The 13360-nt window shown below is 42.5% G+C and overlaps 1 protein-coding gene across 4 annotated transcripts in view; it reads left to right on the top strand.

Moving 5' to 3' along the window:
* Positions 1 to 11705, top strand: part of BMX (BMX non-receptor tyrosine kinase) — a 50798-nt gene extending 39093 nt beyond the window's left edge. For all 4 annotated transcript variants that reach the window (XM_045994460.1, XM_045994461.1, XM_045994463.1 and 1 more), the window contains 3 exons: positions 3485 to 3603; positions 8586 to 8743; positions 11237 to 11705. In XM_045994460.1, the coding sequence (XP_045850416.1) occupies positions 3485 to 3603; positions 8586 to 8743; positions 11237 to 11311 (352 nt within the window). In that variant the 3' untranslated portion in view covers positions 11312 to 11705. The remainder of the gene's footprint in view (positions 1 to 3484; positions 3604 to 8585; positions 8744 to 11236) is intronic.
* Positions 11706 to 13360: the final 1655 nt, after the last annotated feature.

Raw genomic sequence — 13360 nt, forward strand, 5'->3', positions numbered from 1 at the left:
ATAGATTTATATAATTATAAATTATATATTAAATAAATGTTAACATAAAAATGTAACATGTTATAGTCAGATTATTGGGATAAATGTTTTCGTATATATATTTTTTAAGTCAATCAAGGCTCCCTCAGCCCTTTCTGTTTAATCTCTTAATATTCATTCAAATAGGTATAGCATTAACACTAGGAAAGTTTTTGTTGTCACGTCATTAAATTTTCTGTCTCACCAAGTAAGGCATGAGAGTACACTTTGGGATTTTCTTAGCTGACATTCTAGCACCACTTTATGATTTAGAGAAATGGTTTTATGACAGCTGCTTAGAAGAGTCTTCCATTTTCTTTATTCTGAATCTCCCTCCTGTGTAAGCCTCAGAGCCAGCGTTCACGGGTTTACATGAGAAACGAAGAGGCCCATGTCGGCCTTGTCATTCAGCAAACATTTCCTGAGGACGCGCATGATGCCGAGGTCTTGTGGCAGACACTGCAATGAATGGGAAAGGCGCTGCCTTCGGAAGGGTCTGCTTCGCTCAGAGAGCAAGCAGACGTCGACACTGAGGCCCAGTGCAGCTCTAAAGTTGTGTCGGTTCAACATAAGCACACATCATTCTGAGGAGGAAGAGTGTAGTTTCAAAGAAGTCAGAAGAGCTGACTAAGGCCGGCCCTATATTCAGCATACCTAGCCCTAAGACACCATAGGAGGAGCTGGGGTTTTTAAGTTTATTTGGGTATTTTTTTAGTAAGCTCTACACCCAACGTGAGCCTCAAACTCACTGCCCCGCCATCAGAAGCCACACGTCCTCCATCTGAGCTAGCTAGCCACCCAGAAGGATCTGGTTTTTTTTTTTGTTTTTTTTTTCCCTTTTTATTTATTTTTTCAGCGTAACAGTATTCATTCTTTTTGCACAACACCCAGTGCTCCATGCAAAACGTGCCCTCCCCATCACCCACCACCTGTTCCCCCAACCTCCCACCCCTGACCCTTCAAAACCCTCAGGTTGTTTTTCAGAGTCCATAGTCTCTTATGGTTCGCCTCCCCTCCCCAATGTCCATAGCCCGCTCCCCCTCTGGATCTGGTTTTTTTTTAAGTCTTCTCCAAAATGCAGTATTGGGAAGTGCTCCTCTTCCGGGACACCTCAACCTCTGTCAAGATGTCCCTTGAGCGACATCTTCCTCGCCATCGCCCCAACCGCCATACACCAAGCCTCCTGAGCCAACACCCCAGCTGTGTTACTCTCTGAATGTGAGAGAAAGAGCTGCTCGCAGCTTCATAGGGTGGGGAGAAGCTCCCAAGACAGGGAGACCGATCCCAACCTTGTTCTCAAAGTGGGAATATTGGCTGTTGGGCCAGCATCCAGGGAATATACTGTCAAGTTCTTTGTAGCTTAGGAAAAGGGAGACACAAAGTCTTGCTCTGAATAAGGAATCCTGGAGGTCAGGCACCAGGCCCTGTTGGTCACGAGGTCCTGTGGCGACGTCATTCAGAAGCCTGTGACTTCACTTGATCCTGATGACTTGAAGGAAGTTTTAAACCATGAGCAGGACCCAGTACTAGGGTAGTTTCTGGGTGTCTTGTGGTGTCTAGAGGAGCTGAGGGGGTCAGGGGGTATGTATGGAAGGGGGTTTATGTAATCCTGTGGAAGTGTGATTATTGCTATTAATATTCCTATTTTATTTGTAAAATATTCATGTTAATATTAATATATTCACATAATACAAATATTAATATTATTATTATTTCAAAGAACGATGTTCAAAACCAGATTTTCTGACATTTTAAGCTACAGTAAATATCTCTAACATGTTTTTGGTATGTAAAGTATATCCAAAATTTCAGTTTTCATAATTTTCCTTTTCCTTTTCTTTTAAAGATTTATTTTATTATTTATTTTAGAGAGCGAGCAAGAACAAGTGGGGGAGGGGCTTCAGAGGGAGAAAATCCCAAGCAGACTCCCTGCTGAGCATAGAGCCAGACATGGGGCTCGAGTCCACAACCCTGAGATCAGAACCTGAGCCAAAACCGAGACTCAGCTACCCAGGCACCACTCATTTTCCCTTTTTCTTAGGAGTCATTATTTGCTTTTTTTTCCAGGCAAATACATGGGGTTCCCCTGTATTAGTTATAGAAATAATATATGCTTATTGTAAGAAGTATACACAGCAGCATATAAAGGAAAAGGAGAGTCTGCCCCCTACTCCTTCCCCTTATTTTCAGCACTAGGAGTAACTACCGCTTACACATGTGATGTCTGTCCTCTCACACTTCATTCCTGAGTACACCCAATCATATACACAAGTCTGTGCATTTATCATTTGCTCCCACAAAAACGGTGAGATAGGTGAAGGGGATTAAAAGTCCACTGGCCTCGAGGAGCTCTGAGTAACACACGGAAGTGTTAAATCACTGGATTGTACACCTAAAACTCATGTAATGCTGTACATTAACTATGCTAGACTTAAATTTTTTAAATAGAATTACACTCTAGATACCTACTTTTGCACATACCTGTTTTCCATGGGCATTTTTTTTATTTTGGTAGATACCAAAATATCTTGTTTCATACATGGCCGCATACTGTTCTACTGCAGTAATGGGCTATAGCATATTTAATTGTTCTTCAACATGGGGACATGGAGACTGCTTCTATTTTTTATTATTATATAGTGCATACTTCTTGAATATATCTTTTTTTTAATTTATTTATTTGACAGAGAGAGATCACAAGTAGGCAGAGAGGAAGTCAGAGAGAGGAGGAAACAGGCTCCCTGCTGAGCAGAGAGCCGGATGTGGGACTCGATCCCAGGACTCTGAGATCATGACCTGAGCTGAAGGGAGAGGCTTTAACCCACTGAGCCACCCAGGCGCCCTTGAATATATCTTTTTATGGTCTCCATACCTCCAGAGGATATTGTCATTCATCATTGTTTATAACAGCAGATGAGAAGCAACTTACAAGGTGAAACCAGACACTGTTAATCCACAAGAGGGAATGCTATTCAGTCATTAAACATGATGCCGCAGAAGAAAATGTGACCACATGGTGAAAGTGGTTCTTGCCATGCCGTTAAAGGGAAAAGCAAACCTCAGTATGGCAGAAACCCAATTTTGTGCATATTATATGTAGAACAAAAAATTGGAAAGTACAAGCCAAGATGTATCTTGAATGTTAGAATTACAAATTATCTTCAAGGTGAGATTGAGTCATTTTATTTTTACCTTTTTGGGTTTTTCTATATTTCCCAAAAGGTTTTGCATTCTGATTTTGGTATTTGCAAAGTTAGATATAATGTAAGGCTTACAAGTCATACAAGCAGACTTTGAGCTACACACTGAAAGGAGCGAAAGTTCTAGAAAACTGAGGCATTCCCCTGAGACTGTGGGGCTCTGTGTCCTTAATCAACCTGCCACAGAGGCGATGGCGGCCCGCAGAGAGCTTCTCATGCTGCGCAGCCTAGTGACTTGAGGTCTGTGTTGATGTTTTCCCCCACAGGTATGTTCTTGATGACCAGTACGTCAGCTCAGTAGGAACCAAGTTTCCGGTCAAGTGGTCAGCCCCAGAGGTGTTTCACTACTTCAAGTACAGCAGCAAGTCAGACGTGTGGGCGTTCGGTAAGCATGTGGCCACACGGGCCCCAGCCCTGTTTTGTAAGCTCGCTTCCACAACAGGAAACCGCAAGGGCAGCAACATCCATTTTTAGCAAAAGCCCCGTGCACTTGCGAAAGGACCTGTACAGTCTGAGATAAGCAAGAGACTGAAGATGATTGTGACCTTTGCTTGGGCCAGTGTCGGGATGTCTGCCCCTACTGTAGAAAATCCGCATCCTGCTAGCGCCTTTGTAGCCAACCAGAGGAGATAAAATCTCCTCCACCGAAAACTGCGAACAGTTTTAAAAGAGTCATTGACAACTAGAGCTGAGTTTGCGTGAAGTCCAAAACGTTAAACAGCTTGAGAGGTAGTCATGGACTTTCAGTGTGAAAGCAGCCGTGACCACCATTCCCTTCAGAAGGGACCAACCCTTTGGGCATGCCTGGTGCCAATCCCAAATTCAACTCAGTGCTGTCTTTAGCCCACACTAATATCAGCTCGGGTCCTCATTAAAATTCATCACTAGATCAAAGGTCAGCAAACCTTGGGCCAGGACCAAGTCTGGTGGACTGTTTTTGTACATGAATTTTCATTGGAGCAAGCCATGCCCATTCGTTCCTGTACTGGGTCTGATTTTGTCCTGGAAGAGCAGAATGGGGCAGGTGTCAGGGACACTGTACGACCCCAAAAGTTTAAAATACTTACTATGTGACCCTTCACAGGAAAGGTTTGCTGACCCCTATTTTATTAAAGATCTATCGTGAAATTTAGTAAAGGTCATTAGAAAACGGAAGCAATTCTTAAGTTGTGATTTGGTAGATTTTCTGATATCTTTCTACACTATGTTTATAATCACCATCACATGGATCCAAGATAAATCGTCCAAATTATCATAAAGTTATGGATATATTAAATGCACCTGAGATCCAGTTCACATCTGTCTTGATCCATAAGCATAATTTGACTTTTTATATGACACCCAAAAGACTGCATGAGTAAAAAAAACTCAGTTAGCCATTTTTTTATATGACATACTTTTTTTAAAAGATTCCATTCACTTATTTGACAGAGAGAGTGAATAAGCAGAGGGAACGCCAGGCAGAGGGAGAGGGAGCCTGATGCAGGGCTCGATCCCAAGACTCTGGCATCATGATCTGAGCTGAAGGCAGATGCTCAACTGACTGAGCCACCCAGGCACCCCAACACACACTTTTTTTTTTAATTTGTTTATTTACAGCGTAACAGTGTTCATTGTTTTGGCATCACACCCCGTGCTCCATGCAGTACGTGCCCTCCCTATTACCCACCACCTGGTTCCTCAACCTCCCACCCCCGCCCCTTCAAAACCCTCTGGTTGTTTTTCAGAGTCCATAGTCTCTCGTGGTTCATCTCCCCTTCCAGTTTCCCTCAACTCCCTCTCCTCTCCATCTCCCCATGTCCTCCATATTATTTGTTATGCTCCACAAATAAGTGAGACCATATGATACTTGACTCTCTCTGCTTGACTTATTTCGCTCAGCATAATTTCTTCCAGTCCCGTCCATGTTGCTACAAAAGTTGGGTATTCGTCCTTTCTGATGGAGGCATAGTACTCCATTGTGTATATGTACCACATCTTCCTTATCCATTCATCCGTTGAAGGGCATCTTGGTTCTTTCCACAGTTTGGTGACCGTAGCCATTGCTGCAATAAACATTGGGGTACAGATGGCCCTTCTTTTCACTACATCTGTATCCTTGGGGTAAATACCCAGCAGTGCAATTCCAGGGTCATAGGGAAGCTCTATTCTTAATTTCTTCAGGAATCTCCACACTGTTCTCCAAAGTGGCTGCACTAACTTGCATTCCCACCAACAGTGTAAGAGGGTTCCCCTTTCTCCACATCCTCTCCAACACACGTTGTTTCCTGTCTTGCTAATTTTGGCCATTCTGGTGTCAGGTGGTATCTCAATGTGGTTTTAATTTAAATCTCCCTGATGGCTAGTGATGATGAACATTTTTTCATGTGTCTGATAGCCATTTGTATGTCTTTGTTGGAGAAGTGTCTGTTCATATCTTCTGCCCATTTTTTGATATGATTATCTGTTTTGTGTGTGTTGAGTTTGAGAAGTTCTTTATAGATCCTGGATATCAACCTTTTGTCTGTACTGTCATTTGCAAATATCTTCTCCCATTCCGTGGGTTGCCTTTTTGTTTTGTTGACTGTTTCCTTTGCTGTGCAGAAGCTTTTGATCTTGATGAAGTCCCAAAAGTTCATTTTTGCTTTTGCTTCCTTGGCCTTTGGAGACATATCTTGAAAGAAGTTGCTGTGGCTGATATCGAAGAGGTTACTGCCTATGTTCTCCTCTAGGATTCTGATAGATTCCTGTCTCACGTTGAGGTCTTTTATCCATTTCGAGTTTATCTTTGTGTACGGTGTAAGAGAATGGTCGAGTTTCATTCTTCTACATATAGCTGTCCAGTTTTCCCAGCACCATTTATTGAAGAGACTGTTTTTCCATTGAATATTTTTTCCTGTTTTGTCGAAGATTATTTCACCATAGAGTTGAGGGTCCATATCTGACCTCTCCATTCTGTTCCACTGGTCTATGCGTCTGTTTTTATGCCAGTACCACGCTGTCTTGGTGATCACAGCTTTGTAGTAAAGCTTGAAATCGGGTAACGTGATGCTGCCAGTTTTGTTTTTCTTTTTCAACATTTCCTTAGCAATTCGGGGTCTCTTCTGATTCCATACAAATTTTAGGATTATTTGCTCCAGCTCTTTGAAAAATATCAGTGGAATTTTGATCGGAATGGCATTAAAAGTATAGATTGCTCTAGGCAGTATAGACATTTTAACAGTGTTTATTCTTCCAATCCAAGAGCATGGAACAGTCTTCCATCTTTTTGTGTCTTCTTCAATTTCTTTCATGAGTGTTCTGTAGTTCCTCGAGTACAGGTCCTTTACCTCTTTGGTTAGGTTTATTCCCAGGTATCTTATGGTTCTTGGCCAACACACACTTTTAAAATAAGTATTATTTTTGCTAAAGTAGTATCAATCACTTTAAAAAATCCAACATACACAGAAAAAGAAAAAAACCCCACAAAGATAGCACTGTGGTAAATAAATGATATCCTTCTGGGCTGATTAATTTGTCAAAATTAGTTTCAGTCTCCTGGTGTTGAAATGCCTTATGAAAGATGTTTTTAAAAATTAATATCCTTACTCAAGAGTTACAGCTTGTTTTTTTTTAAAGATTTTATTTCTTTCTTTCACAGAGAGAAATCACAAGAGAGGCAGGCAGAGAGAGAGGAGGAAGCAGGCTCCATGCTGAGCAGAGAGCCCGATGTGGGACTCCATCCCAGGATCATGACCTGAGCTGAAGGCAGCGGCTTAACCCACTGAGCCACCCAGGCGCCCTACAGCTTGTTTTTGACCCAAAAATGACATTACCCTGCTTGATGACTCATCCTGTGCTCTAGAAGTTGGCTACAGATATTTTCTAGCTATTTCTAAAAAGTAAATCTGTTTTTAAGTAAAATGTCCCCAATGAGGATATTCAAATTGGATCAGGGCCTCTGAAAGCAATTCTCAAAGAAGGGGCCCCACAGATATTTGAAGCAATGATACTGTTTTTGAGATAAGTGGATAGCCTTCCAAAGACAGAACTGTGAAGGGAGCAGTATACTTTTGGATGGTTGTTTTAGAAGATTGTTAAAAATATATATATAGGGGTGCCTGGGTGGCTCAGTGGGTTAAGCCTCTGCCTTCGGCTCAGGTCATGATCCCAGGGTCCTGGGATTGAGCCCCGCATCAGGCTCTCTGCTCAGTGGGGAACCTGCTTCCTCCTCTCTCTCTGCCTGCCTCTCTGCCTACTTGTGATCTCTGTCAAATAAATAAATTTTAAAACATCATATAATATATATATATGTGTACATATATACATATATATAGGCACAGCAACTTGTGATATTGCCTTATTGTAAATATTTTACATAAAATCTAAAAGTCAAAGAAATTTTGAAGTTAGTACTTCAGTTACGGTTCTAGAATGATTTTCTTCCTTCTTACATATTTCTGGCTTGCCAAAGCTTTGAAGCTGGCTGACTGTTGAAATCCTCTGGTTTGGTCAGGGTGAAAGAACACTGGCCACCATTTAGAGAGCATTTAGTGTCCCCGTGTTCTTTGCGTGCTCGGCAACCGTATGATTTGCAACTATCTGCATATTATAGACAAGGAGTCTGCTCCGAGAAGGGCCGAGAAACTTGCCCAGCCTCTAAGTGGCAAAACTGAGCCTCAAAAGCCACATCTAACTGACCCAAATGCCACCTTCAACCACCATGACCAGAACCCGGTTTTTAAACCCGAAGTCTGCAGTGACCTTGGATGGGCTTCAGCACACCATGAACATCCAGAAACCAAACACAAAAATGTTATGCGTTCACTTTCCCATGAGAAAGCCACTGGTTTTTATCAGATTCTCAAAGGGACACCTGACCCACAAAATATTAGGAACGACTGAGGCAAAAATGAGGGATTTTGTCAATGATTTGATCTGTACATTTCCACGGGAAGGTAATTTGACAGTGCATTGAAAGTGTTGCACACAACTGTCAAGGCAGAGAGCAAGAAATGGCGAGGACTTCAGTCAGTCACGCTGCCGGGCTGGAGCCGGGGGTTGACTCTGTGGGTGAACGAGGCCCCAGTGGCCTCTCTGAAGCCACCCAGGAATCCTGGCCCCAGGTAGCTCTTGCTGCGGCCGCCTTCGCCACTGAGCCGTTTACCGGCAGGAACAGGCGTCCTGGGCTCCGGAAACATGGAGAAGGGTACCCTGGGCCCCAGAAGTGATGGTACAGTTCCACCCTCCATACCCTGTCGTTTTTGCTAGGACTCATTTCCCAGGGGCCCCTCGCTCTGACCCGTAGCCTTCCTGATGCGGTGTGTGAAGCTCGTTCAACAAACTCTGTACCTTCTGACATCCGCTCTCTTTCCTTTTTGTCTGCCGGTCCCCCTTCGCGTGGCGCAGGGATCCTGATGTGGGAAGTGTTCAGCCTGGGGAAGCAGCCCTATGATTTGTATGACAACTCCGAGGTGGTTGTGAAGGTCTCCCAGGGCCACAGACTCTACCGACCCCAACTGGCGTCCGACACCATCTACCAAATCATGTACAGCTGCTGGCACGAGGCAAGTGCACCGCGTGGGGGCGCGGGAAGGGGCATCAGGTGCAGCAAGGGCAGCTGCCCAGGACACCACGGGGCGAGGCATTTATGAGGGAAAACACCTGCTACACAGCAGGTGCAATGGCCCTGAGCCCTTTCCCCCAAGTGTTTGTAATTGAAAATCAGCAACATAGCAACGTGGGTGCTGTTTAACAAACAACGTGTACCCAGCACTGTTCTAAGTACTTCATAAATATTAACTCATTTATCCATCAGGCTACACGCTATCAAGTAGGAACTAGCATGAGCAAAACTAAGAGAAGAGGAAACAGAGAACCAGAGAGGTTAAGTGACTTGCCCAAGGTCACACAGCTAGTAAGAGTTAAACTGGCCAGTGTCAGAGTCCCTGTTCTTTTTTTTTTTTAAGATTTTATTTATTTATTTATTTATTTGACAGACAGAGATCACAAGTAGGCAGAGAGGCAGGCAGAGAGAGAGGAAGGGAAGCAGACTCCCCGCTAAGCAGAGAGCCCGATGTGGGGCTCGATCCCAGGACCCTGAGATCATGACCTGAGCCAAAGGCAGAGGCTTTAACCCACTGAGCCACCCAGGCACCCCCAGAGTCCCTGTTCTTAACCACAACAGTGTGGGTTTGCACAGAGACAGTCCTCTGTTGAAGGTTCTGCATATAGTGAGTGTTTTGGATATTTTGGTCCTCCACTTTTAAAATGTATTTGACAGCTTTCCGAGGAACACTGACAATTTTCATTAGATTCCAATTTATCTTTCCCATAATTCTTTGCACAAAAGTGAGTGTGTGTGTGTGTGTGTGTGTGTGTCTGTGTGTGTGTGTGTGTTTCCCTGCCTTTCTTAGGAAAAAAGGAGCATACAAATCCACTCCTAGGGAGTTGCCCCTCCATCAGTGTGCCTATTTCCAACCATCTCACCGACACAGACCATTTTTCAAGCTTCTGGATTTCGGACAATTAAAGGATGTATCTTTTCCCTTTGCTCGATCAGGTTTTTTGTTTCCCTCACCTTGATTTTAAAGACCGCTTTATGAATGAAAGAGATTAGTACTTGATCTGTGAGAGTTATAAAGATTTTCTCCCAGTTTGTCACTTACCTCTTAGATTGAATTTATGGTAGTTTTTGCCATGCAGAAGATTTTTAAAAAATTACGGTCGACTCTATTAATACTGGTTTTTATTGCTTCTAGAAACTGAGTTAAAGTTCGATAGGTTTCCCCAGACCCTGATTATGATAGCATTCACTCAGATTCTCCTCTAATACTTTTATGGCTTCGTTCTCTCACATGTAGATCTCTGATTTAATTTGTGTTTGTTATCGTATATGGTATGAAGTGTGGGTCCAAAGATCTCGTTTTTTAATTGACTACCTGCTTGCTGCAGCATCATTAGAAGACCATGTCATTCCCAGGGACAAGATATCATCTAATGGTGCCAAAATATCTAACATAGGAAATGTCCATATGTATTTGGGACTCTCTTCTGTTCTCTGTTCTCATGAGCTAGTCCTGAGACTTTATGTGTCAGTCCTAGGTAGACTCGCACTCCCTCATTACTCGCCTTTCTTAATACCTTTCCTAGCTATTTTTATATACATATTTTAAAATTGAGTTTAATTTTTTAATTTTTTAAATTTTAGTTCCAGTTGTAGTTATATTCATTTTGGCTATTATTTCTGCATACTTTAAAAACCTGTGAACTAGAGGGGTGCCTGGGTGGCTCAGTGGATTAAGCCGCTGCCTTCGGCTCAGGTCATAATCTCAGGGTCCTGGGATCGAGCCCCGCATCGGGGTCTCTGCTCCGCAGGGAGCCTTCCTCCTCCTCTCTCTCTGCCTGCCTCTCTGCCTACTTGTGATCTCTCTCTCTGTCAAATAAGTAAATAAAATCTTAAAAAAAAAAAAAACCTGTGAACTAGAGAATCAGTTTGTCCAGCTTGAAACAAACTTGTTCATCTTTTGGGGGAGGCTGTATTTAGTTTATATTTTAACTAGGGGAACTTGACATCTTTGTGATATTGATTTGTCCTCTTCAAGAACAAACAACGTTTTTCTATGTGCATAAGTCTTCATTTGTATTTTTCAGCAGTGTTTAAAGTTGTCCTCATTTGGGGGGTTACATTTTTGTTTGTATTTTATTTTGATATCATTGCTATTCTAAATGGAGTTTTCTCTTCCATTGTGTCTTCTGATTGGTTCTTGTACATGTACCTGAAGGTTATTGATTTTATGTGTTAATTTTGCATACTGCTCTCCTGCTGCATTCCTTATCATTTGGGTTGATGCTATCATTCATTCTCTTGGTTTTTCCAGGCATACAACCACATCAAATAAAGATACTTTTACTTTTCCAATCTTAGGGCTCTAGTTGTTTTGTCGTTAGTGTTTCCACACTTAAAAAGTCACTAGTTTTAGGATTGAGGTATACATATCTTCTATATTTTATTTTTAATCCTTTCCTAAACTAAACCATTGGGTTTTTCTTTTATTTAGCTTCCAGAAAAGCGTCCCACATTTCAGCAACTCCTAGCTTCCATTGAACCACTTCGGGAAAAAGACAAGCCATGAAGAAGAAATTAGGAGATCTGATGAGAGCTCATGTGAATGCTGCACAACATTTTCATTACTATTAAGGAAAGTCGCAAGGTGCAGACAACGTAATTTAGCTAGTTCTTCTTAATAGCATTCTGTGTGCTGTTTGCCTGTTGTAGTATCTCGAAATGAACAAGATACAAAAGATTTCCTTGAAATTTAGGTCAAATTAGTAATTCTGTGTATGCTACTTTTAATATTATTACACTTCCCAGCCTATAGCAGAAGCATATTTTCTGATTGTGGTAGACAGAGTGTGTACCATGTGTAAAGATCAGATAGAATTGAAATATTCTTTGTTGGATATTTGTTCTTTTCCTTATATAGTCACTATCCTGATAATTAAATATGATATTAACAAATACCAAAATGTGGACATTTGCCTTCATGTTTCAATACTGTCAAACTTTAATGTGTACGCAAATCAAAAGGAGAGTTCATTAAAATAAACTCCTGGGGCACCTGGGTGGCTCAGTGGGTTAAGCATCTGCCTTCGGCTCAGGTCATGATCCCAGGGTCCTGGGATCGAGTCCCAAGTCGAGCTCCCTGCTCAGCGGGAAGCCTGCTTCTCGATCTCCTTCTGCCACTCCCCTTGCTCATGTGTACTCTCTCTCTCTAATAAAATCCCTAAACACACACACACACACACACACACACACACACACACACACACACACACACGATTCTTTAGGAACTAAGGTAGAGCAAGTCTGAATGCATCCTGAGAATTTTTTTCTTTAAGAAGCTTCCAGATGTTCCTGTGCAGTCAGCCCTGCCCTAGGGGACCTCCTTATACAGTGGGGCCTCATTAGGTGGTCCATATTCAATCCAAATGACTCAACTCTCATCTGACTTCCAGATTCGAACAGTGACTCTTTGGGTCATGTATGTATGCCATGCAAATATAAAACTAAAATTAAATAATATCATTCAAGAAGATACTAAATATATTTCCACATAGAGCAAATTTTTAAAGATGCTAAGGTAAACTTGAAGCCTTTTTCTTAAACCTTAATCCTTATCAACTGGGATACAGTGTAACCACAGTCTTATTTCTAGAATTATTGTTGCCTTCTAATCATTTTCTATCCTTAGGTTTGGGGCCCGGGGGCATCTGGCTAGTTTGGTGACTGACATTTCTGTTTCAGGCTTCTATCTTGACACAAAGGGACACAAGTACTACGTCAGGGGCGCCTGGGTGGCTCAGTGGGTTAAGCCTCTGCCTTCAGCTCAGATCATGATCCCAGGGTTCTGGGATCGAGCCCCAAATTGGGCTCTCTGCTCAGCAGGGAGCCTGCTTCCCCCCGCCTCTCTGCCTGTCTCTCTGCCTACTTGTGATCTCTGCCTGTCAAATAAATAAATAAAAATCTTTAAAAAAAAAAAAGTACTATTTCAGCTTCTCGCTGCGAATAATAAAAAAAAAAAACCTATTCCCGGGAGTCTCCTACTCCACAGCCTGCTTCTGAACCCCTAGGTTTTTATCTCTTTTGAAGCACTTCATGGTCTCTCCTGTAACGTCAAGGAGGGAAAGAGAAAGGCTACGTGAAGGCATAATTGCACTGAAAAGATGCTCTAAGTGCCGCTCCTCGTCTCCGGATGGAAGTGAACCACCTCCCTGAAGAGACCCTCATATTCCATCTCATCTCACCAGCTCCATCCCCTCCCAGCTGTTTCCAACGATCTCTCTTGGTTGCTTTTTTTTTTTTTAAGATTTTTATTTATTTATTTGACAGATGGAGACCACCAGTAGGCAGAGCAGCAGGCAGAGAGAGAGGAGGAAGCAGGCTCCCTGCGGAGCATAGAGCCAGATGGGGGGCTCAATCCCAGAACTCTGAGATCATGACCTGAGCCGAAGGCAGAGGCTTTAACCCACTGAGCCACCCAGGCGCCCCTCTCTTGGTTGTTTCTTAACACGTAAATGTGGATTCCTGTATTGCCAGAAGAACTGATTTTTGAGAGTTTTCTATTTTTTTTACAGAGGTGCACAAATTTCGACTTACAGTGAAATGGAACTTCAAAAATCAC

The sequence above is a fragment of the Meles meles genome, chromosome X (genome assembly GCF_922984935.1).
Source record: "Meles meles chromosome X, mMelMel3.1 paternal haplotype, whole genome shotgun sequence".
NCBI classification, from domain to species: Eukaryota; Metazoa; Chordata; class Mammalia; order Carnivora; family Mustelidae; genus Meles; species Meles meles.